The 25,649-nt window shown below is 36.4% G+C and overlaps 1 protein-coding gene across 1 annotated transcript; it reads left to right on the top strand.

The window, feature by feature from the left end:
- The first annotated feature begins 9,479 nt into the window (after positions 1-9,479).
- On the top strand, positions 9,480-13,751 carry LOC145795787 (cysteine-rich receptor-like protein kinase 43). Its single transcript, XM_082880691.1, has 4 exons — positions 9,480-9,714; positions 12,820-13,063; positions 13,336-13,486; positions 13,617-13,751. Exons 1-4 carry the CDS (start codon positions 9,480-9,482, stop codon positions 13,749-13,751), a joined length of 765 nt encoding a protein of 254 aa, XP_082736817.1.
- Positions 13,752-25,649: the final 11,898 nt, after the last annotated feature.

Here is a 25,649-nt window from a genome sequence, read left to right as displayed (position 1 = left end):
ACTTTGAGTTTGTCTCTCAAGACCACTTTTGTAAGCATATCGGCTGGATTTTTATCTATATGGATCTTGACTAGTTCCAATAACTGCTTCTCTATCACTTCGTGTATCCAATGATACCGTACATCAATGTGCTTTGTGCGAGAATGGTACATAGAATTCTTGCTCAGATCTATGGCACTCTGGTTGTCAGAATGTACCGTGAAGTTCTCTTGCTTTAGTCCTAGTTCTTGGAGAAACCGCTTCAACCACAACATCTCTTTCCCAGCTTCTGCTGCGGCAATATACTCTACCTCGATTGTGGATAAAGCAACACACTTTTGCAGCTTGGACTGCCAAGACACAGCACTCCTTGTAAAAGTAAACAGAAATCCTGATATAGATTTTCTACCATCAAGATCACCTGCCATATTTGAATCCGTATAATCTTCCAAGATTAGAATAGCTCCTCCAAAGCACAAACACATTTTAAATGCACCCTTAAGGTACCTCATAATCCACTTAATTGCTTCCCAATGCTCTTTCCCTAGATTGGATAGAAATCTGCTCACTACTCCAATAGCATGAGCAATATCTGGTCGGGTGGACACCGTTGCATACATCAAACTCCCTATTGCAGATGAGTAGGGAATTGCCTCCATCTATTCTCTTTCATTTGTAGAGGAGGGACAAGAACTCTTGCTCAGCTTAAAATGATTAGCCAGCGGAGTACTGATTAGCTTGGCATCTTTCATGTTGAGCTTTCTAAGCACCCGTTCAACATACTTCTCTTGTGACAACCACAACTTCTTGGCTTTCCTATCACACATAAATTTCATGCCCAAAATTTGTTGTGCAAGGCCTAGGTCTTTCATGTCAAAGGATTGTGATAACTCTTTCTTCAATGATCAGATTGTTGCAGTATCCTGACCAACAATCAACATGTCATCAACATAGAGCAAGAGTATGATGAAGTTTCCATCAAGAAATTTCCTGACATATACACACTGGTCTACAGTAGTTCTCTTGTACTCATGGCCCACCATGAATGATTCAAACTTCTTGTACCACTGTCTCGGCGCTTGTTTGAGACCGTAGAGACTCTTCTTCAATCTGCAAACTAAGTTTTCTTTCCCTTTTATTTCAAAACCTTCTGGTTGCTCCATGTAAATTTCTTCCTCCAAATTACCATGAAGAAATGCCATCCTCACATTTATTTTCTCAAGCTCCAAATTCAAACTGGCCACTAGTTCCAAAACTAATTGAATGGATGCTATTTTCACAACTGTGAGAAGATTTCATCAAAATCAATACCTTTCTTCTACCCAAAACCTTTGACAACCAATCGAGCCTTATACATGACTAGCTTTCCACTACCAATCTTTCTTCAACTTGAATACCCATTTGTTCTTCAGTGCTTTTCGACCGTGGGGAAGTTTTATCAAATCATAAGTCTGGTTTTTCTGCAAGGACTGCATCTCTTCTTGCATAGCTTACTACCAGTTACTCTTCTCCTTATGATTCTGAGCTTCTTGAAAACTTTCTGGCTCCCCCTCATCTGTAAGCAACATATACTCAAAAGCTGAGTATTTTGACAATGGCTTAGGCTCACTTGTTGATCTTCGTAACTGTGGACCAACAATCTCTGGGAGAGGGAGTTGTGGCTTCCCCTACTCAACACCCTCTTCTTCTGGATCTTCATCTTCTAGAAATCCATCCTGTAACTCTACATCATTGGTTGCATGTTGCGGTAGCTCTTCTTCATTAGTGGCATGCTGTGATGGTGCAGGATTCCAAACAACTTCTGAAACATCATCAACTTTGGGTTTGGCTAGTTGCCCAAAGTCTTCTAATGTCTGACCTTCTTGAAACACCATATCTCAGCTTCAAATGACCTTCTTGTTTTTCAGATCCGATAATCTGTGTCCAAATTCTTCATCTCCATAGCTAATAAAAATGCATGGCTAGCTTTATCATCCAGCTTTTGCCTGTGCTTCTTGGATACATATGCAAATGCATTGCACCCAAACACTCTCAAGTGAGAGTAAGAAATCTCCCTTTCAAACCATACATTTTCTGGAGTCTCAAAATTCAGTGGAACTGATGACGATCTATTGATCAAATAGCAAGCAACAAGAATAACTTCTCCCTAAAATGATTTTGGCATCTTTACCATTTTGAGCATAAATCTGACCTTCTCCATAATCCTCGGCTACACCATTGTGTTTTGGGATTCCAGGAACAGTCTTCTTATGTCAGATACCGCGTAGCATAGTAGGCTTCAAACTCCTTTGACGTGTAGTTGCCTCCATTTTCTGTTCGAAGACACTTCAGTTTCTTTCCAGTTTCTGTTTCCACCATAGCATGGAATGTCTAAAAATGCTGGAACACATCACCTTTGGTCTTTAGGATGTAAACCCATACCTTTCATGATGCAACATCAATAAACGTCAGGAAGTATTTTCTGCCACCCAAAGATTCCACTTCTATGGGACCGCATACATTAGAGTATACTCTACCCAACAACTTTGATTGTCTTCTGGATGATGAGTGGAAAATGACTCTATGATGCTTCCCAAATAAGCAGTCATCACAAGGGTTCACTTTGCGCATCTTTCGCAAAGGGAATGAGAGACTTATTTGCCACAATCTGCAACCCTTTCTCACTCATGTGACCCAGCGTTTTATGCTACAAATTTGGTGATGTCTCATCTTCTGCTGCATTGAGGCTATCTAAAATCACATTCAGATGAGTCTTGTACAATGTACCAGTTGCTTGTCCTCTAGCTACCACCAGAGATCCCTTATTCAATTTCCACATGCCTTTGCCGAAGTAGTTCTCATAGTCTTGTCGATCTAAGGCTATCCATGGAATAAGATTTAGGCGTAAATCGGGAACATGCCTGACATCTTTTAACACCATCGTGCAACCAACTTCGGTTTGGATGGGAACATCACTAATTCTCACAATCTTCAAAAAACTAGAGTTACCCATCTTCACTGTACCAAAGTCCCCAGCTTGAGAGGTACTGAAAAACTCCTTTTGGGATATGGTATGGTAGGAAGCTACTGTATCTACCACCCACTCGGTGTTGTTGTCTGCCATATGGAGGCATTCTTCTTCTCCAACAGAGAATAATGCAATATCTTTTGAGACAGTAACAGCAATGTTTCCATCTTTGGTCTTTGGTTGTCTATTGCCTTGGTTTTGTTCTCCCTTCAAGGTATAGCAATATTTCTTTATGTGACCTTCTTGGCCACAATGGTAACACTTGAACCTTGGCCGACTCGTACCTTCTCTAGACTTTCCTCTGTCTTGAGATCTTCCTCTAATGCGTCCTCTACTTTTGCTTCTTCCCTTGCCTCTGCCTCTACCTTTACTATTATTTTCTATGACGAGGGCATGGGATTGATCTCCACTCATGTCTTTCTTTCTTGCCTCTTCACTAAATAAAGCATCGGTGACCATGTTTGTGGTCAGTCTTCCTTCAGGTGCAAAGTTGCTGAGGGACACCACCAACGTCTCCCAACTATCTGGCAAGAAGCTAGCAGCAATAGGGCTTGTATCTCATCATCCAACTCCATTTTGACAGTTGCTAGTTGGTTTACCAGATTTTGAAACTCACTAGTGTGTTCTGCAATAGAGACGCTGTCTTTCAGCGTCAAATTTACAAGCCTTCTCATTAGGAGGGCTTTATTCCAAGCAATCTTCGACTGGTACATGCCTTCTAATTTTGCTCAAATAGCATAGGCATCAGTCTCTTGGGCGACATGGTGGAAGACACTATGATTGATCCATTGTCTGATCTGACCAATTGTCTTTCAGTTCTTCCGCTTCCATTCTTCATCCTTCTTCACAATTGGTTTAACTCCATTAAGCTCAATGGGGTCAAACAAATCTCGGCAGTACAGGACATCCTTCATTTTCTGCTTCCAAATTGCATAGTTGGAAGCATTCAACTTAATCATTGATCCTAAAGTAGATATTGATTTCTCCATCAATACTTGTCTCTATAGAAAAATGATCTCTGTCTGAAAAATCAAACTTCACTGTTGAGTCTGGACTAGTCAAATTAGCCGAAAAGCGCTTCAGATTGTCAAAATAAAAAATGCAACTTTTTAAAATATGATTTACAAAATCTAACCATACGGATGTGTCCAGAATATTCTAAATAGTTGGAACGCACTATTGGATCGTCAAAAACGAACTTCAAATGGCTCAGATCTAGCCAAAATAATTTAACGGTTGATCGGCAGAATCTGGAGCACCTGCGAAGCACTGAATAATTACTCCAAATCTGCTAACGTCATTGGCATATGAGGCTCAGTTTCGGCTCGGTTTGGCTTCAGCTCGGCTATGATGAATTTTCGAAAAAAAAAATAGATTTTGTTGCCAAGGAGTTTTAAACTCTTGACTTTCAAGACTTGGGCTTTACCCACTCTGCCAACACAAGACTTGTGGTATATATCTTCACAAATAAATATTTATTACATAAAAACAAAAGGGTTGTCTTCAACTTCTACTTCCTCATCGGATTGAGCTTTCTAGTGATCCTCCGACGAGTCTCTTGTGACGCGCATGAGGGCGCGTGGATACTCTTATTGGATTCATTTTTCAAGGGCTGGAATTCTCTCGTGAAGACAGTCTTTCTGGTGTACTCAAATCATGATTTCGAGCAATTGGAAATTTTCAATTTTGAAGAAAAACACTCTATTTTTCAAAAACTCCCTCACCTTGGTTTTGATACCACTTGTTGTGATTAAAGACACCTAGAAAATGATCTACAAAGAATCACACATAGAAATAAGACACAAATATTTACGTGGTTCGGCCCAATGCCTACGTCCACGGGAGAAAAGAGAGAAAGTTTCACTATAAACAAAAATAAATACAAAACAGAGGAGAAGAAGTCTCACTCTTTCAACTCAACTCACAGATCATACACTTCCTCAATGATTTTTTTTTATCGGATTTATATCCGAGTTACCTAATATGTGTTTATAGTTATTTTCATCTTCTTGCGCTCAACTCGTGGCTGTGTTGTAATTAAAGATGTAGAGGAGATCGTGGCAGAACAAGAACCCAAGCAATTCAGTTTCAAAAACGTTTCTTTTGCAGCAGAAGAATTCCATGCCAAAAACAAGCTTGGCAAAGGTGGCTTTGCTCAAGTGTACAAGGTTAATCCAAACACAACCTTAAGCAGATCAAAAAAAAAATATTTTTTGTTTTGGTCAGGAAAAAATAAAGTTTATTGATGAATGAAGAATGAACCACATACATCAACAAAGAGGAAGGATGGATCTGGGGGTGGGGGTGGGGGTGGGGGTGGGGGCAGGGGCTGGGGCGTCACACATCTAAAAACTATAAAAAAAATATATATATATATATTTATTATATGAGTAATTAGTAAAATAATTTCAAAATATAGTTGTTTTTGCCCTCCCCAAAAATTTGAATCTTGGATCCATCCTTGACTGAAAATGTTTTGTAAGGAAAGTTGAATGATGGGAGAGAGATCGCGGTGAAGAAACCATTGCTGATCTAAGACATGGGAAAGGAACTTGTCCTGAACGAGATGAAACTGTTGTTGGGGTCTGCACACCACCGAAATATAGTGAAGTTTCTGGGTTTTTGTTCACACCATGAAGAGATGCTGCTTGTATTTGAGTTTGCAAGAAATGGCAGCCTTGATTACCTTCTTTTAAGTAAGCACTAATATCACCTACTGTATTTTTAATTGTAAGTAATATCACCATTTGATATTATCTTGCTAAGATTGCAATTAATGAGAACCAGTAAAAGACTCTCCCATAGACTTGCAATTTTAAATAATCTAAAATTATTAAAATAATAAATAAATAAATAAATATTTGTTTTAATCTAAAATGATAAGGGATTTGGGGTTATTTAGTTGCCATTGATCATTGGGTGTTACTGGTGTTGATGTTTTTTTGTTTGCTTCTTTGCTTTGTTGGTTGGTTTCTCATCAACTTGGGGTTTTGCTAGCATATGATTGCGCTATCTTTCCGGTGTCAACCTAGTTGGAATCGTTTAGTCTAGTTATTGTTGGAAAAAATGGTTTTTTGGTGACTTTAATTAAATATTAAAGTGGGTCCCAACCGTCTATTGTGTTGGGTCCAAGTGGGTCCAGATATTTTGCAATGAAATCTTTACACCACAAATAGAATGGCCAAAAACCATTGAGAATTGAATGAGAAATTACCCATGAAGTTAGCTTCATGAAAGAGTTAATGGGGTTTGTAACTTCTGCCTTGTAACTCCTGCCTTTATTGGAGAGGTTAATAGTGTATTAGTGACCAGCCATAAAGGCTAGAGGCTTCTCCTCTCTCCCCTATACATGTATAGATTGAGACCCTCCGGTCAAGTCTTAAACACAGAAATTGTTTCTTCCATTCTTTAGTCAATTTGCTAGAAAGTTCCTACAGTTAGAGAGTGCTGCCATGGTTTTGTTCGCTAAGCTAGACAGAAAGTGCTTTTGTCGTAGCTGGTTTTTGACCGTCGTATCCTGGGAGACAAACGCCAGACTTCCTCAAGCACTCGACCCGTGAGGCGGCGAAATCTGTTTTAAGGAAACTACTACTGTGCAGGCTTCGATTTGCTTTCTTTACCATTTTATTGTATTGTGTATTTCTGTTGTAATTCTCAACATGTGTTCTTGGTATTTTTTATTTATTTATTTGTGAATCTATTTATTTAATTTCACAATTTGAACAACAAGCTTAAAACAAATTTTTGATGTTTTCATCAATTATATAATTAGATTCATAAGATTGCATGCTACTGTTTTACTTCTCATTGTCTATGGTTGCAATCCAATTTATTAGATAATTAGTTTATGTTTACTAGATAATTTATGGTTGATTGCTTCCAGTTTTTTTTTTAATATGATTTGCATGACTTTTGAGTTTGTCATGTTCTGCTCATAGACTTTCAATTTTATGGTTTTTAGTCCACTGGTTTTTTCCTGGAAATTCAATATTTGTAAATTATGCAAGTTTTGACATGTTATTTTGTTTCTAGCCTTTAGTTTTCTTACATGATTTAATCTTTATAATTTTTTCCATGTTAATTGCTAAATGGTTATTGGTTTCTAACAATTATTTATAATTCTTGCCTATTAATTTTAGTTTAATATATTTTGGAGTTATAGAGTTTTGTAACTTGTATGAATTTATGTACATGAATATTATGAATTTAATTGGGTGCATTAATTTGAATTATTTAATTGGGTGCATTAACTTTGAATTTAACTTATTTGTTTGGAGTTATTAGTTTAAATGTTTATTATGAATTAATTTCATTCATAACTCATAACTATTGAACTTTATTTTAAAGTTTTAATTTAATTGGCATTTTAATTCATTGGTTAATTTTATAAATAGTTGGCTAGATGGTTTCAATTATTTATTATATTTAGTTTTTGCTTAGATTATTTGTTTGTATTTTGTTGTGGTTTTTTCTGCTAACTTTCTTTACAGGAATACTTATGTGAAAGGGAATGGAAAAACAAATACAAAACCAAATAAATAGTATTGGGGATGTAAAAACAAAAATGTTTGGACTACTAACTTTTGTGTTGAATCGGAATACCTAAGCGTGGAAAGGCTTTTGGACTAAATAGAATCCTGATGGATTGGCTATCTTATTTAAATGGTTGAAGCATTTTTTGCTTGAGATTTAGTTGGTTTGTTTACTAATTTGTAGTAGCAAGTTTTATTTGCTTGTATTATTAGAAGCATTTTATATGCATGTATTTGGTTGTAGCAATTTCTAAATTGCTTGTAAGTTTGGAATTTGGTTTGGTTTTCTGTAATAGAAACCAAAGTGTTTAGCCTTGGCTAAAGAGTAGTTCTTATTTGTTCAGAAATGACAACTAAGACGGATTTGGTTTCAAACCTTTGGGGTTTGAGGAAGTATCTGGGTTTAATCATTTTATTCCCAAAGTGTTAGAAAACCAAGTTTGGAGAAAATCTTTGTTTATAATCTGATTATTTCCAAAGTGTTGTGGTTTTGAGAAAAGAAATCAAATTTTAGCATTAGCTAAAATATGTCTGATTTTTATTCAGAAATCATGGGCTCAGTTTCGGGAGTACCAGTTAACTTTTATGAGTGGTGTAATTCTGGTAGCAAATTTTATTTGCTTGGAAATTGGTTTGTTATAACCTAGTTTATCCCCTGGAAATCTTAATTTTAAAATTGTTTCCCATGGACTAAGAGTCAACATGCTCTTGGATGTTTTGTCAAAAGCTTAACTGGGTTTTAAGTGGGACAGATGTGACCCCTCCAATCTTCCTAGGAACATTCTGAGGTTAAATGATGAGACTAGTTTTCTAAGGGTTAAGTTTAATTTCTGGAATCACAGAAGTGAAATTCTATTGTGATGTTTCAGAAATGGCTTCAAAATGTGACAAACAGAAATGTTGTTCCACCTGACAACCTTAGCCTCACGAGATTCTTAAAGGAAGATCTTGAGAGATCAAGTATGATTAAAGGAAATCATAAGATTGCATTAAAATATCTCTGAATTGATCAGAGGCAATTAGTATGGTATCCTTGTGTTATTTATAGCATTTATGATTGTTACGTGACTTTGCTTGAAAGCAAAGATGAGACAACCTGTTATAGTGGGTGAATATTTTTTGGATTTTTAAATTCCCAACATATTCTTAAATTGGTGGCTCCTAGTGAGTACAAGATCACTGATCACAGAGATAGAAAACTGGTGGTTCCTAAGAGGTGTTAGACCACTGGCTACACAGTTATGAGATTGTGGTTCCTAGTAGTGAACAGATTACTGATCACATGTCAAGACATTATGGTTCCTAGTAGTGGAGAGGCTACTGGTCATATGTCAAGACATGATGATTCCAAGCAATGAAAGAGTCTATTGATCCTATGTCAGGATGTTGTGATTCCTAGTAGTAAAGTGACTACTGATCACAGGTTAAGACATTGTGATTCCTAGTAGTAGAAAGTCTACTGACCACATGTAGTGATTCCTAGTGATAAGACTACTGGCCATCTTATGAAGTTCCATATAGTAGACTATTGAACACTAGATTTGTGTTTCCTAATAGTAAGACTATTGGCTTCAGAGTGATAGGTTGGACCAAATATATTTGGGTGCCTAATTCGGTTGATGACATTCTGGGAATGTATTTACTATGATATGATATTGAGAGTTTCATAATCATTGTGACACAAGGAATTGTTTAAAGACCCTGTATGAATTTTCAGAAAAGCCCAAAAGCCTTTGTATAAATTCTACAAATGTGGGGGTGTCATGCAAAAGGCGGGAATACCTAAACCCAAGAGGGTTAGGATAAGCCTAAAAATCCGTTGACTTTGTATTCAACGGTTATGCACAATATAGCAGTGCATATCGATTTCTTGTGGTTCAGTCTGCTATTCCAGATATACACGAGAATACTATCATGGAATCAAGAAATGCATCTTTCTTTGAAAATGTATTCCGAGTTCCATGAAAGAGGTTGAAGGTGACAATGATTACATAGCTAATCAAACAAATGATCACTTGCGTGATCAAGTTGATGATCAAGCTGAAGATGTAGATGAGCTAAGAAGGAGTAAGAGGGCTAGGACTACAAAGTCCTTTGGTCCGGATTTTTTGACTTATATGGTAGAGGGAGAACCTCGAACTTTCCATGATACTGTGACATCACCTGAAAGCCCTTTATGGAAAGAATCAATTAAGAGTGAGATTGACTCCATCTTGCAAAATCATACTTGGGAGTTGGTTGATCTACCCCTAGGCAGTAAGGCCTTGGGGAGTAAGTGGATCTTTAAAAGAAAGATGAAAGCTGATGGGTCAATTAATAACTATAAAGCTAGACTCGTTATCAAAGGATACAGGCAGAGAGAAGGCCTGGATTACTTTGATACGTATTCACCTATGATAAGGATTACATCCATTCGCATGGTGATTGCGATAGCAACGCTACGTGGTCTGGAGATACATCAGATGGATGTGAAGACAGCTTTCTTAAATGGAGATTTGAATGAAGAAATCTACATGGAGCAACCCGAGGGGTTTTCAGCTCCAGGACAAAGTAAGAAAGTTTGTAAGCTTGTCAAATCATTGTATGGTTTGAAGCAAGCTCCTAAGCAATGGCATGAGAAGTTTGACAACGCTATGTTGTCAAATGGATTTAGAATCAATCAGTGTGACAAATGCGTAAATGTTAAAGACACTGACAGGGGTTATGTCATTTTGTGTCTATACATTGATGACTTACTCATTGTTGGTAGTAATAATGAGATGATTAAAACTACCAAGAGATTGTTAAACTCTAAGTTTGACATGAAAGATATGGGCCTTGCAGATGTTATTCTAGGTATTAAGATTACCAGAACATCTAGTGGAACTGTACTTTCTTAGTCTCACTATGTTGAGAAGATACTTAAGAAATTTGGTAAATCAGATACAAGTGTGTCTAGGACACCGATAGACGTGAGTCTACACTTGACCAAGAATAATGGTGAGAGTGTCTCTCAGCTAGAATATTCTTGGGTCATTGGAAGTTTGATGTATTTGATGAGTTGTACTAGGCCGGATATAGCTTACTCAGTTAGCAGGCTTAGTAGATACACAAGTAATCCCGATGCTTCTCATTGGAAGGGCATTGTGCGGGTGTTAAGATATTTACACTACACTCGGGATTATGGGCTGCATTATACTCGATATCCAGCGGTACTAGAAGGCTATAGTGACGCGAATTGGATATCAAATATAAAGGACTCAAAGTCCACTAGTGGATTTGTGTTCACTCTTGGTGGGGCAGGCGTATCTTGGAAATCTTCCAAGCAATGTGTATATCTAGATCTACGATGGAATCAAAGTTTATTGCTTTTGATAAAGCAACGGGAAAAGCTGAATGGCTTCGCCATTTCATTGAAGATTTGCCACGTTGGTCTAAACTTGTGCCAGCTATTTGTATTCATTGTGATAGTCAATCTGTAATTAGTAGGGCACAGAGTTATATGTATAATGGAAAGTCTAGACATATCCGTCGTAGACATAATTCCATTCGACAACTACTCTCAAATGGAGTTGTCTTTATAGACTATGTAAAGTCTAAGGACAACTTTGCGGATCCGCTAACCAAAGGGTTAAACGAGTGTTGGTTGAGACATCGTCAAAAGGAATGGGGTTGAGGCCTTTGGAAGTTACCGGAACGGAAACCCAACCTAGTTGACTGGAGATCCCAAGATCTAGATTCAATGGGACAACCTAATTACGTGTAACGGCGGTATGTCACTGAAGAGGTTAAACCTCTAGCCATTCTTTCTATCAGTGATACTTGGAAGTGTAGAGGTTAAGCTGAGCTTTTAATGACTCCAGTGTGTTAAGTTGTTGAGCTGAGTATAGCAGGATACTCAAGTAGAGTCACCTATGTGAGTGTGAAGTGGGGTCGCTTCTAGAAGAATTGGGCAGGCCAAGATTCTTTGAAACCGCTCGCTGAACCAAGCTAGTGCCCAGGGCCATATAGGGAACACCAGTGAGAACAGAATGGTGGTAGGAGTAATTCCCGTGTGAGATCTATTGTCTCAGTTACATAAACGGCAGAGCAGTTCAAGATGTCATATTCACTGATCAGCCAGTAAACTCGATAGGTTTTCACTGGGAGAGGTTCAAAACCAAAAGCTACCTTCTCTGATGTCGGGGTTAGTCCGTTGAACTCTCTCCAAGTCTTTATTGTTGAACAATGTCTGTTTGTTGAGTCATTCGGTCAATTTTTATTCATGTAGGGGATTGTTGGAAAAAATGATTTTTGGTGACTTTAATTAAATATTAAAGTTGGTCCCAACCGTCTATTGTGTTGGATCCAAGTGGGTCTAGATACTTTGCAATGAGATCTTTACACCACAAATAGAATGGCCAAAAATCATTAAGAATTGAATGAGAAATTGCCCCATGAAGTTAGCTTCATGAAAGAGTTAATGGGGTTTGTAACTTCTGCCTTGTAACTCCTGCCTTTATTGCAGAGGTTAATGGTGCATTAGTGACCAGCCATAAAGGCTAGAGGCTTCTCTTCTCTCCCCTATACATGTATATATTGAGACCCTCCTATCAAGTCTCAAACACAGAAATTGTTTCTTCCATTCTTTAGTCAGTTTGCTAGAAAGTTCCTACAGTGAGAGAGTGCTGCCATGGTTTTGTTCGCTAAGCTAGATAGAAAGTTCTTCTGCCGTAGCTGGTTTTTGACCGTCGTATCCTGGGAGACAGACGTCAGAATTCCTTAAGCACTCAACCCGTAAGGCGGCGAAATCTGTTTTAAGGAAACTGCTACCGTACAGGCTTCGGTTTGCTTTCTTTACCATTTTATTGTATTGTGTATTTCTGTTGTAATTCTCAGCATGTGTTCCTGGTATTTTTTTTTAAATTTATTCGTGAATCTATTTATTTAATTTCACAATTTGAACAACAGTTATGACACTTGTAACTTTCACCTGCTTTTTTGATGTATGTTATGCTCTTTGTATCTTACATATCATCAATAAAGTTCTCTTTCTTTATTGACTAAAAAAAATGAAAAAACATGAGGAACAATCATTCATTTGATCAAAGAATAAAAATTACACATAAAGTGAAGACACCCTTCGTTCTGGGAAGGATATACTCATAAAATTTATACATCTATTCTTTTCTAATTTGCATCGAACATAATATGAATTAATTGTATAATAATACTTCGTTCAAAAAATAATAATTGTATAATAATACTACAATTTTTCAATTAAGTCACCATTTTCAACACGACAACTGATCTCAAAGTTTCGTACTATTTTTGATACTTTAGATTCAGAGACTAGCAGGTCAGATGCGCTTGAATGGAAGCAAACATATGACATAATTGTAGGTGTTGCCCGAGGCTTGCTTTACCTTCACGAACGATCACACGGTGTAATTATCCACTGTGACATCAAACCCGACAACATCCTAATAGATGAAAATTGGGTCCCAAAAATTGCTAATTTTGGCACCCTCGGCCTCTTCCCTCAAGATCAAACGCATGTTAATATCAGTGAAGTTGTCGATACCCTGTATGTGTTAAGCATTTAATTTTTCTTATATTTCCAAGTATCTCTTTCTTTCAGCAATTTGATTTAGGATATAATTTAAATTCTCTTTATGTTGTCACTGAATCCTATTCTTTTCAAAGAAAAAAAAAATCAAATCCGTCTGATCAGTGTTTTGTTGAGTTTTCGAAAACCTTTTTCTGTTTTTTTTTTTTTTTTTTTTTTTTTTTAAAAAAAACAAACCAAACTTGTTGAAACTTGATTTGTTGTTAATATATGCTTGTACATGAAATCAGTGGGTATTTGGCTCCCGAGTACAATTGTGGAGACATCTCTCGAAAGACAGACACATACAGCTTTGGGGTAGTGATTTTGGAGTTGATAACTGGTCAGGAGAATTGGCTTTTCCATGATCAGCCTTCCAATGATCAAGATCTACAAGATAGTGTAAGCACACCTGATTCACATTTTTAATTTGAACTGATTTTGCTTTGCAATTAGCCATTATCATACGAGGGAGGTGTCTCTGACTGAGCTTGTTGCTGAGTTGTGACATGGTTATTTGTTGTTGACGAAGGCAAATGAGCTCTACAAGGAAGGAAGGGTGTCAGAGTTTATAGACCGAAAATTGATACCATCGACTGTCCTTGATCAAGTACAATTGTGTGTACATATTGGGATAATGTGCACCGAATATAATCCAGAACTATGACCCACCATGGGTCGCGTTTACTGAATGTTGTCAGAGAACCATCGCAGCAGCAACACCCTAGTTGAAGAACCGATGAGAGATGGATCATCATCCGCATCATCCACAACACGAAATTCGGGTGAGTCCAATTCCCATATTTGTTCTGTTTAAAACTGATCATAGTGCTACTGCTACTTCCAAGGGCCCTTTATGTTCAATGATTTTCCTCTAAGAATTTCTTTCCAGTTGACCAAATCGGGACTTACTAGCTTTATCTAGTCCAACTGGTGTTTTTTTGCACGAGTGTTTGTGGAACCCATTGCATAGCAAAATTTTCACCTTCTGAACCCCGAATCAAAATATTTGTAAGCTATCTTGTACTAAATCAAAATATTTCTGTATAATTTATTATTTGATTATGCTTCTCCTATAATGTACCCTACACAAAATATATAATTTTGTCACAAAATTTATAATTTTGTCACAAAATTTCTAACATCAATTACAAAATACGTAACCTCATCACAAATTAGCTGAACAAAATGTCCAAATTTTTGTGATTAATGTTGCAAAAGTTTATAGTTTAGTTGTGACATTTTTTTGTTACATCAATTTGTGATGAACTTAGCATTTTAGGATTGATGTTATAAAATTACACATTTATTGGTACGATGTATATTGTATGCACACCTAAAGGAGTGCACACCATAGCATTTTTGAAAGAATTGTTTTTTACTATTTTTATTGTGGTGTTTTGGTATGACTAATCATTCCTTTTTAGTTATAATTGAAAAGGATTTATTGATGACAGTTGTGGTATTAAACAAAAAATCAAAAATGTCTTAACTTCTATATACATATTCTAACCTGGCCCTATATATATATACACATATAAAGACCTCCTACATATATACACACATATAGGCCTACAAAATAAATAACTATTGTTACGAACTTCACAGACCCAACTAAAGTGGAGAAGAGAAGCTAGTTCCACACCTATAGGGGTGTAATTTTGGCCCTGTCCTTGGGCTTCGCGGGCTGTCACCAAAAATCAGGTCGAGCCAAGCCAATCTTGCGAAATCTCGACCTAGGCCCAAGCCCAAGCCCAAGCCTAAGCCTTAGCGAGATTTGGGCCCGACAATTATTTATTTATTTTTATTTTTTTCACCAAAATCGCTTTAAAATAAGGTTGGACCTCGGTTGGGTAGGTGGGTCAGGCCTCAGGTGGGCTTTAGAATGGGCTTGGAGCTAGTCAAGCCGAGCCAAATAGTGCACAGCCCAAGCCTAAGCCCGAAGGTTCAGTTTGGGATTGGGTTCGAGCTTGGTCAGGCAGCTGACAAGCTTCGAGTGGGCTTCAGGCCGGGTAGACCACTTTTACACCACTACACACATTATGTACTAGCGATTGATACACACGATGCGTGTGCAATTTAAATAAATGACTAAAAAATTAAATAATACAATAATATATGTATTGCTCAAGTGTTCAGAGTTTTATTCTTTACACTCAAAATAAAGGTTACAAGTCTTATGCATTTTTATTTTATTTTTAAATATAAAAGCAAGGACACATGGCATAAGAAAAAGACCTAATGTATTGATAATATAGGTCCTAAAGTCCTGTTTGCATCATCAACTACAAACATGATCTGTATTTTTTTTTTTTTTTTTTTGCAGGCCCAACTGAGCTCGCTAACAATGGATCATCATCTAGGGCAAACATTCACTTGGAGAACAAGGGCCCACCTAAACACAGAGGACTAACCCGTGCTCGACGAATCCAGCCAGAGGATGTGCAATCTTACATACCCTCAATTCCAAGCTCCTCATGTAGCAGTATAGATGGTATAGATAATTCCTAAAGTCCTGTTTGCATCATCAACTACAAACATGATTTGTATTATTTTTTTCCAGGCCCAATTGAGCTTGCTAACAATGGATCATCATCTGGGGCAAACATTCACTTGGAGAACGAGGGCCTACCTAAACACAAACGACTAACACAGTGTCTGTGTTTGGGTAGGCCCTTGTTCTCCAAGTGAATGTCTACCCTAGACGATGATCCATTGTTAGCGAGCTCAATTGGGCCTGCAAAAAAATAATACAGATCATGTTTGTAGTTGATGATGCAAACGGGACTTTAGTAATTTTCTATACCATCTATACTGCTACATGAGGAGCTTGGAATGGAGGGTATATAAGATTGCATATCCTCCAGCTAGATTCGTCGAGCACAGGTTAGTCCTCTGTGTTCGGGTAGGTCCTCATTCTCCAAGTGAATGTTTGCCCTAGATGATGATCCATTGTTAGTGAGCTCAGTTGGGCCTGCAAAAAAATAATACAAATCATGTTTGTAGTTGATGATGCAAACAGGACTTTAGGAATTATATTATCAATGCATTAGGCCTTTTTCTTATGCCATGTGTCCTTGCTTTTATATTTAAAACAAATATATATATATATATATATATATACATAAGGCTCGAAACCTTGATTTTGAGTGTAAAGAATAAAACTCTGAACACTTGAGCAATACATGTATTATTGTATTATTTAATTTTTTTATCATTTATTTAAATTGCACACGCATCGTGTGTGTCAATCGCTAGTATATAATGTGTGTAGTGGTTGTAAAAATGGTCTGCCCGGCCTGAAGCCCACCCAAAGCTTGTCAGCTGGCCGACCAAGCTTGAGCCCGATTCCAAACCGAACTCTCGAGCTTGGGCTTGGGTCGTGCACTATTTGGCTCAGCCCGACCAGCTCCAAGCCTACCTGAGGCCCAACCGAGGTCCAACCTTATTTTAAACCGATTTTGGTGAAAAAAATGAAAATAAATAAATAAATAATTGTCGGGCCCGAATCTCCCTAAAGCTTGGGCTTGAGCTTGGGCCTAGGTCGAGATTTCGCAAGATTGGCTTGGCTCGACCTATTTTTGGCGAAAGCCCACGAGGCCTGAGGACAAGGCCAAAATTACACCCCCATAGGTGTAGAACTAGCTTCTCTTCTCCACTTTAGTTGGGTCTGTGAAGTTCATCACAATAGTTATTTATTTTGTAGGTTATGTGTGTGTATATATATATACGAGGTCTATGTATGTGCATATATATGGGGTCAGGCTAGAATATGTATATAGAAGTTATGACATTTGTGATTTTTTGTTTATTACTGCAAATGTCATCAATAAATCCTTTTCAATTATAGCTAAAAAGGAATGATTAGTCATACGAAAGCACCACACAATAAATAATAATTTTTTTTTCTTTCGAAAATGTTATGGTGTGCACTCCTTTAGGTGTGCATACCTTATGCATCCTACCACTAAATGTGTAATTTTATTATAAAATTTCATAACATCAATCCTAAAATGCTAAGTTCGTCACAAATTGACGTAACAAAAAATGTCATAACTAAACTATAAACTTTTGCAACATTAACCACAAAATTTTGGATATTTTGTTAAGGTAATTTGCGGTGAGGTTACGTATTTTGTGATTGATATTAGAAATTTTGTCTCAAAATTATATATTTTGTGTAGGGTACATTATAGGAGAAGCATAACCAAATAATAAATTATGTAGAAATATTTTGATTTGAGGTTCAGAAGGTGAAACTTTTGCTATGCAATGGTTTCCACAAACACTCGTGCAAAAAAACACTAGTTGGACTAGATAAAACTAGTAAGTCCCGATTTTGTCAACTCGAAAGAAAATTCTTAGAGGAAAATCATTGAACATAAAAGGGCCCTTGGAAGTAGCAGTAGCACTGTGGTCAGTTTTAAACAGAATAGATATGGGAATTGGACTCCCCTGAATTTCAAGCTGTGGATGACGTTGATGACGACCCATCTCTCATCAGTTCTTCAACTAGGGTGTTGCTGCTGCTATGGTTCTCTGACAACATTGAGTAAACGCGGCCCATGGTGGGTCGTAGTTTTGGATCATATTCAATGCTCATTATCCCAATATGTATGCACAATTGTACTTTATCAAGGACAACTGATGGTATCAATTTCCAATCCATAAACTCTTGACACCCTTCCTCTCTTGTAGAGCTCATTTGCCTTCATCAACAACAAATAATCATGTCACAACTCAGCGACAAGCTCAGACAGGGACACCTCCCTTGTATGATAATGGCTAATTGCAAAGAAAACTCAGTTCAAATTAAAATGTGAATCAGGTTCGCTTACCCTATCCCGTAGATCTTGACCATTGGAAGACCGATCATGGAAAAGCCAATCCTTGGCCTTGTTGAGCAGCAGCCCCCACTGCTAAAGAAGCCGTTGACGACGGTGTCTATGGTGGAGGAAGTGTTGCAGACTCCAGTGGATAGAAAGAGGCTGTTAGTTAGATCCCACATTTACCAGTAAAAAGAAAACTTTACTAATAATGGTGCATATTTTGAGACTAAGACACATTTATCTTTTTGAATAAAACTCTCTGAATTTATCCACAATGATATGGCATGTTACATGTCAACTTTTGATTTATCACAAACTCAATCATTACCCTGTCATTGTGGATAAATTGTGAATTCTAAATTATAAGTCTCACATTGCTTGTGTACTGAATCTTATTAGTGGTTTTAACAATAGTTAGTTTAATACTTAGAAGGTAAGTTCCATGTAAGGTCTAACTTTTGATTTTTTGACCTTTTTTTTATTTTTTTTTAAATTATACTGAAAGCTAAATTCCCAAACGTGACCTTAATGTCAAATATATGCAATTCAAAAATTCACATCCATCCAAAATCGCCCTACAAGCACCTAGACATAAAGGTTCATCGACCAATCTGGGTTAGTTTGGAAGCTAAGATTCTCCAAATGGAGGATTTAATTTAATATTAATAAAAGTCCTTTTATCAAATTTGAGAGCTGCTACAGTTCCGTAACAAACATGTTATAACTTAAAGATTTTTTAGGATTTTTTTTTAGGGTCTCTGATATTAAGATTTTATAATATTTTAAAAAGTAAAAAAAAGAGATGTGATAATTTATAATATTTTTTAGGATTTTTTTTTTAGGGTCTCTGATATTAAAATTTTATAACATAAAGAACATTCAATAATTTTATGATGTCTAAGATCTCTCAACATTGATCTAGAGAAATTTCAATACAGAGAAATTCCTCCTAGAGAAATTCTAGACTTCCCAAAGAATTTCTCTGGGTTCAAACCAGAGAAAATTCAAAGCATTCAATTTTCTCTAGTTTGAACTCAGAGAAATTTCAATTTCTTCGGGTAATTTTCTCTGTGTTGTTGTGAAGAAGAAATGAACTTAGATAAAATTGACTAATTTTATCTAATTTGACCATAATTTTCTCTCTATTTTAACCAAACTAGAGAAAATTGTGATTGTTAACTTTCTGTGTTAATTTTCACTGTGTGATGGTCAGAGAAATTTGTTCATTTTCTCTAGCCAAATCACATACTCTCTTGTGATTTTCTCTAGCCAGACTTTGATGGCAAGTTCTTTTAGAATAATGGCAAGTTCAGGTATCGATCCACAGGAACAATTGTGAAATTGAACTAATTTAATTGTTAAATTTTTAAATTAATTTTGATGAAAAGTGTGAGAACCCGAATATACAAATCAAGTAAAAAATAAATAATAATAATTTCACAATCTCAAATATTTTGATGGTGAATCCTAAAGTGCAAATTAGTTATTATTTGATGATCTTTTAATTAATTTTAAACCTAAACCTAAAATAAATTTATGATGAAAGTCTTTAATTTAGAGGCAAGATTTATTATAAAAAAAATTAGAGAAGAGTGTGTGACTTAAACTCTAAACCACAAGGTTAATATATAAGACTCTTACCATTTGAGTTGCATATAAATTATATATATGTTTTGTATATTTATTTATATATTTGACCTACACATGCTTTAGGTGTATCCAACCACTAGTATAAAATAAAATAAATACAAACCATACTCTATTATTTGTTCACCACATAGGGCAACAACACAGCAGCCACGGGAGAAACTTTGAGAGAAGAAAAAAAAAAAAAAGTTCCAATCAAAGAACTTTTGAGTGTGTGGTAAGGTTCTAACTTTCCTCTTTATTTTATATTTGTTCTTTATCCTTATTCTATTTTATTATTTAATTAATTGATGGGGAGGTTGTAGTAGTATGTAATTTGTGTATATATATACTGTTAAGAAATCTGAGGAGTTAAATTCATGTATAATGAATAGTGTAATTCTTAGTCCAAAAATTCTGTACAGAATCACAAACTTTAAAAATCAAGAAATCATATCAAACAAATGAATTTTAAACTGAAATTTTTACAATAGATTAATTACATATTGAATTTCATATCTGAAGTTTCTCATATTTTTGGGAGTCAAAATCTATATTAACTGGTGCATTCAAATCTGTCCAGAAACTGGTTTAAAACAGTAAGTTCGGGAGTGTTGTTTTCTTTGGGTATAAATCTAAAAATTATCAAATCAGTATCATTAAAACCGGTTACGAGTCTAGTTTTGTACATTTGTGGCCTTGCAATGATTGCTCATGTATACTAAGAGAACCATTAATTTCTTTAAAGTGTTGCAGAAAACAACCTGTTTAGATATAATTAATTGTAGATAATTATTTTGATAAGAAAATCAAGTAAAACCAATTGGGTTTGAAACTTAGGATATATTAGTTGATATCTGGAGGGTTTTGGAATTTTTCAAACAGCATGGAGTGGGTTTTTAATTTTCAAAGTTAGCGAATAGATTGGGAAAAATTGTTTGAAACTCTGTTTTATCTTAAAGTTACTTTTAATTAAGTTTCGATTTGAACCCATGTCTTGGGTGATTTTAGACCTTGAAGAACATGAACTTAGATAATATTTAAGAATGACGGTGAGTTGGGTTGAGCCGTGTTAGTGCACTTTAGTTTGGGGTTACTTAGTTCTTATTCTTTAGTATTTTTAAATTAGTAATGACGTGTAGTTTTCATACTTGGTTCAGGGCACTAGTTGGACTTTCATACTCTATTCGAGGATTATATTATTTCATTTTCAAGTGAGTAGTTTCATGCTACATATTTTTATAAATGTACCCCTACCCTGAACTGTTGGAAAATTAAATTGTTGTTTCAGGACTAAACTATTTTGATAAATTATTATATTATCAATGGAATCAAATTATTTCTAAAACATGTGTGAACTTGGCATACTGTAAACTATTTGTTTTGGTCTCATGTTTATAATGGTGAACTACCATGTTTTGCGAAATTGATATGTATTGATTATTGGGACCATCTGTATAGTCTAGGGAAATTATTCCACTGTGTGTGGTGACTCTGGCCACTAGGGAATAGATCCGGCTTGGGCCATGATGACTCCAATGCTCAACGATTGTAAAGAAAAGACCTAGATTAAGCTAGGTGACCCTCAATTGGATCGTCTTAGAGAAAAGGCCCGGGTTGCCACCATGAGGATGACTCTTAGATCGGTATTGGATCTAACGGGGATTATAGCCTTGAGAAATGTGTGTTATGTTACTTGTTATTTCTTGGTACCTAGAAAATTATTGGTGTTCATGTCGTAATCTGTTTTAAGTGGAAAATGTCATTTATCATGTTTTTGAGAGACATGAGTATTTAACTATTGAATTGTGGAACCTTCTTTTTGAAACAGATTCTCTTTACCAAACTGTATGTCAATCTAGTTTCTGTGATATATATCTTATTTTAGAATTGAACCCTGTTTTCAAAACTGTATATATTATCCATGTTGCTACTCACTGAGCTATCAGCTGACTTAGTTGTTTACCATTTCCAGGTGTTAGAAGGACTTAGAGTGCACTCATGGCATAGCGGGGACTCGATTGCATGGACCTCTAGGACATTCATTTATTTTAGAGTGTTATGTCAAGTTTGTGCATATTTATTTTTTTATTTTTATTGGGGTTCATTTAGGATTATTTTGATATGTGGGCGGCTTATATTGCATAAGTTTGGATGGTTTTGATTACGATTGATTTTCCCGATTATAATTGTGGCATGTCAATGGATTGAGTTTTGGTTATTTATTGTTGGACTATTGTTTAGTTGTTCAATGTGATTATAGATTTGTGTTTAGGCTTACGTGTGCCTTGGGCTAAGGCCCTATGGGCCACGATCGACCATACTCTGGTTTGGGGTGTGACACAAAGATTGATTGTTCATAACCTAATTTAATAACAAATAAATTAAACTAGTAATTAAATTATCAATTATAAATAAAATTGGATTTACTGAATTGGGGAAAAACATAGGGCAAAGAGTCCACCACTAGTCACGTAAATAGGGTTTCCAATTAAAATCAATTATGTTATGGTTCGAACGGGATAATGCTTTGCAACTACAAGTTCAAAGCATTTAACAAGAAAATCATCACATTCAATGTGCGAGCACGAACCATCTCAAATAGTACGAATCGTTCACTCTAAACTAGGGTAGTGACACAACTCGTCCCTCGTAGTATGGTTCGTCTCATACCTTGAATGTGAAAGAATAGAAAACTCTTGTATGGAAAACATTCAACAATCACAGAAAGCCGAATACTTGAAGAAATAATGAAAAATATATATATATAACTTCTAAAACACCATACAATTGTTCAAACCTTTACATAATTGAAAATCAAAAACAAAAACTAATTACATGGCTAGGGTTTCATCAAAACCCTAGAAAAGAAGACTAGCCACTCATGGAGGAGTGGGAAGAGGAAGAAGATAAGGAAGAAGACCCCATGGACGTGTCCTTCAAGCTTTTTCGAGAAAATCACCTCTTGGAACCCTAGCCTCTCTTTCCTTGCAAAAACAATTTCAGAACCCTAATCCAACCCTTTTCTTACCTATTTATACTTCTGATGTCTTCCAAACAGGTTTAAAATATCGGGCTCGTTTTTCCAGAAAAGTCAACGCACATGCGTGAAAGTCAATGCACATGCGGGAATTTGTTTTCTCTCCAAATTCTGTCTTTTCGCCCATTTTATGCTCCGACTATGTACAACCTGATTAACATTAAACACACATAAAATATACAGTTTGACAAGCAAGTAAAGTTAAGAGATCCTAATTAACGGCCTCAATGTTGCACAATTCGGCCTTAATCACATCCCCCAACTTACAACTTGCCAGTCCTCAAGCAAGTAATAAAAATAAAATAAAATTAAGCAAAATCTGGCTATTTCCTCTTTCGTGGGAAAACGGCTGCATTTAGCATATGCAACAAGCCTTTAAACCGAAAAAAGTTATCCCAAGTGGACAAGTAAAGTCTAGTGAGGGTTTCCAGAAATGATACCCACAAACATTAACATATTCATATATACTCAACAACAATTGACCACACTACTCCACCTAACGATCAACTTATGTGCCACTACAGTGTGATATTAAGACATAATGAGTTATTAAAGGCACAGTGGACAAGCATGAAGGAATTTATTGAGTCAAAACCACAATTCAGTTAATACAAAAGTAAAGTCCCCTGTACTTGTGCATGCCAATAGACAAATCATCAGTACCCTCAGTGTAAAGTGCAATCTCCATATTAGTTAATTGTCTACTATAATAGCCCAGTGTAACTCATAATAACACCCAACATATACAAAAAAAACTAACCTGTTGCAGCCAAGATTCTCAAAAGTTTTTTTTTTTTTTTTGTATTATTATTTTTTTAGATGATTGTGCAATGTCCTCATCCATTAAACTTTCTAATCAACCCACATAACAAGCATTGGGCCAATGACTCCCAAACTAGATGATTTTAGGGCACTAGATGTGAAGACACCCCTACGGGCTTAATAACTCAAGTTGAAAAGGTTACAAATCCGAACAAGTCATTCTCCTTATTTTTCCTTAACTGTGTAATGTCTAAGTCCCTTAAGCTTTCTAATTAACCCATGTAGCAAGTATTGGGCCAATGACTCCCAAACCAGAAGGTTTTAGGGCACTAGATGTAGAGACGCCCCTACGAGCTTAATAACTCGAGTTAAAAAGGTTACGAACCCAAACAAATCAAGTGTTTTTATTTATTTTTATTTAATTTTTTTTTTAAAAAATCCTGGCTCCTCATTTATTATTTTCTGCAACCCTAGTCATTATCAATGATGTACACCAACGATTATAATAAAGAGGTCACCGCTATGATAGTGTGTTCATGTGAATTAAGGCATACTTCTGACAAGTGTAATAATACCACAAACACAAACAACTCTCCTAGTGCAAACATCACATACCAGTATCTACTCAATAAACTCTTTTCATACAAGTCTACTATGCTCCCCAATTAACATATATAAATATCATCACCCTACTAGCAACAAGTCACATTAAGTGAAGTAATGCAATCAAGTGAAACAGGTATAAGCATGAATTATGATCCAAATGGAAATGCACAAAAGAAAATATAACCCTCATCCCCCAACTTGAATATGACATTGTTCTCAATGGAAAAGTAAGGAGAAATAAGAGAATATTACCAAAAATTGTAGGTGCACATCCAGGTAGGCATAGAGTAACAGACACACACTTCACACACCTTTTTTTTTTTTTTGAAAAGAAGAAATAACTAAAAAGAAAAAGAAAAATAAAAACAAAAGAAACAAATATAGGCCGGGACTAAGGAGAATCCGGTGGCGGTGTTGGTGGGAAATGCTGGGCAAATAAGGCGTTCATCAAAGATCGCGTCTCAATGGCTTCATCTTGAACCCATTGACCGAGCTGATTGAAACGCTGCTGGCTCGACTCTCGATATTGTAGACGCGCCCGTGGGCCTCACGCTACAGTTCGGACTCGATTTTGTTTCACGGTTCCTAATCTGAACCAAAGAGTCCGAATCCGGCAAATCGTTTTGAGAAACATATTTTTTTTGAAAAGAAGTGCCAAACATGGACTGCTTTGCCAGATATAGAGTCACCACCTAAATATTTTTTAATGGGAAAATTTAGGAAACCCTGACTCGGTGCCGAAGGCCACATGTCTGTCATCACCGGAGTTGTCTCGGCTCGGGAGCTTGGGTACGATCGGGGAAGGTCAGCTATGAGCACCCCCTTTCGCCCGGTCCGAAGACCGGCCTCTACTAACCATGATATCTGGTTTTGAAAACGTTATGTGTTCTTATTCTGGTTATTAGCCTAGAATTACTATGTTATGCGCACAGCAAACAAGTATAGACTAGATTGCCTAATTTGGAAACAAGCATTGCACATCCGTTTGTTTTGAAAAGCGCTTTGGAATTTGCTACTCGCAAGTAGGCTAAAACACGGATTTCAACGAGTTTTTCCAACTCAAACAATCCAACCTTTACCCACAGGCATCCAAACAGTTTATCACATAAATATTTAGCCGCATGGCAAGCATACTGTCATGGCGACACTCACACGCATGCGGGATGCTAAAGCATAAATACTTACATCGTACTCCGTGCCAAAACAATAAACTAGTTAGCAAACATGCATGTCCTAGCTCATGTTAAATTGCCTAATGCAACACATACAGGATGCAATCGAAGTTGGCTCGGCTAACCTAAGCATGGTATGTGAAATGCGATCAATTTGATGCACATATTCAATTTGGAATTGAAGTTCGAATGCAGTTAGCATGATGTACCGAGCCCGGTGCATGTAATACGAATGCATGAATGCACGCATGCATAGCATAAGGTATGCTAATTTTTAAAAATGCCCCAGTCTACAATCATAAGCAGGTAAGTAAAAGGGAAGAAATAAGTGGGGATTGGAAGACATACACACCACTCACACACACTTATTACAGATTTGCCCTCGCCCGGAGGGACCAAATAAATAATACAAATTAATTAACTGCGCAAGCTAATTAAATATTACAAATTGCCTAAATGGTTAACAAACTAATTAAGCTAGGAAAAACAGTAAAGCGCCTTGGGAGGAGAGCCAGATGCAGCGCATGCTC

This window comes from Camellia sinensis, chromosome 7 (genome assembly GCF_055761805.1).
Source record: "Camellia sinensis isolate YWXY chromosome 7, ASM5576180v1, whole genome shotgun sequence".
Lineage (NCBI taxonomy): Eukaryota > Viridiplantae > Streptophyta > Magnoliopsida > Ericales > Theaceae > Camellia > Camellia sinensis.
This window is presented reverse-complemented; position numbering and strand designations above follow the sequence as displayed.

Bases quoted from the DNA above. Each gene is read 5' to 3' on its own strand.
- LOC145795787 (XM_082880691.1), top strand. From the start codon at position 9,480: ATGAAAGAGGTTGAAGGTGACAATGATTACATAGCTAATCAAACAAAT. The intron at 13,064-13,335 runs GTATGTGTTAAG...ACATGAAATCAG, and splicing joins AGTGAAGTTGTCGATACCCT to TGGGTATTTGGCTCCCGAGT. The intron at 13,487-13,616 runs GTAAGCACACCT...TTGTTGACGAAG, and splicing joins ATCAAGATCTACAAGATAGT to GCAAATGAGCTCTACAAGGA.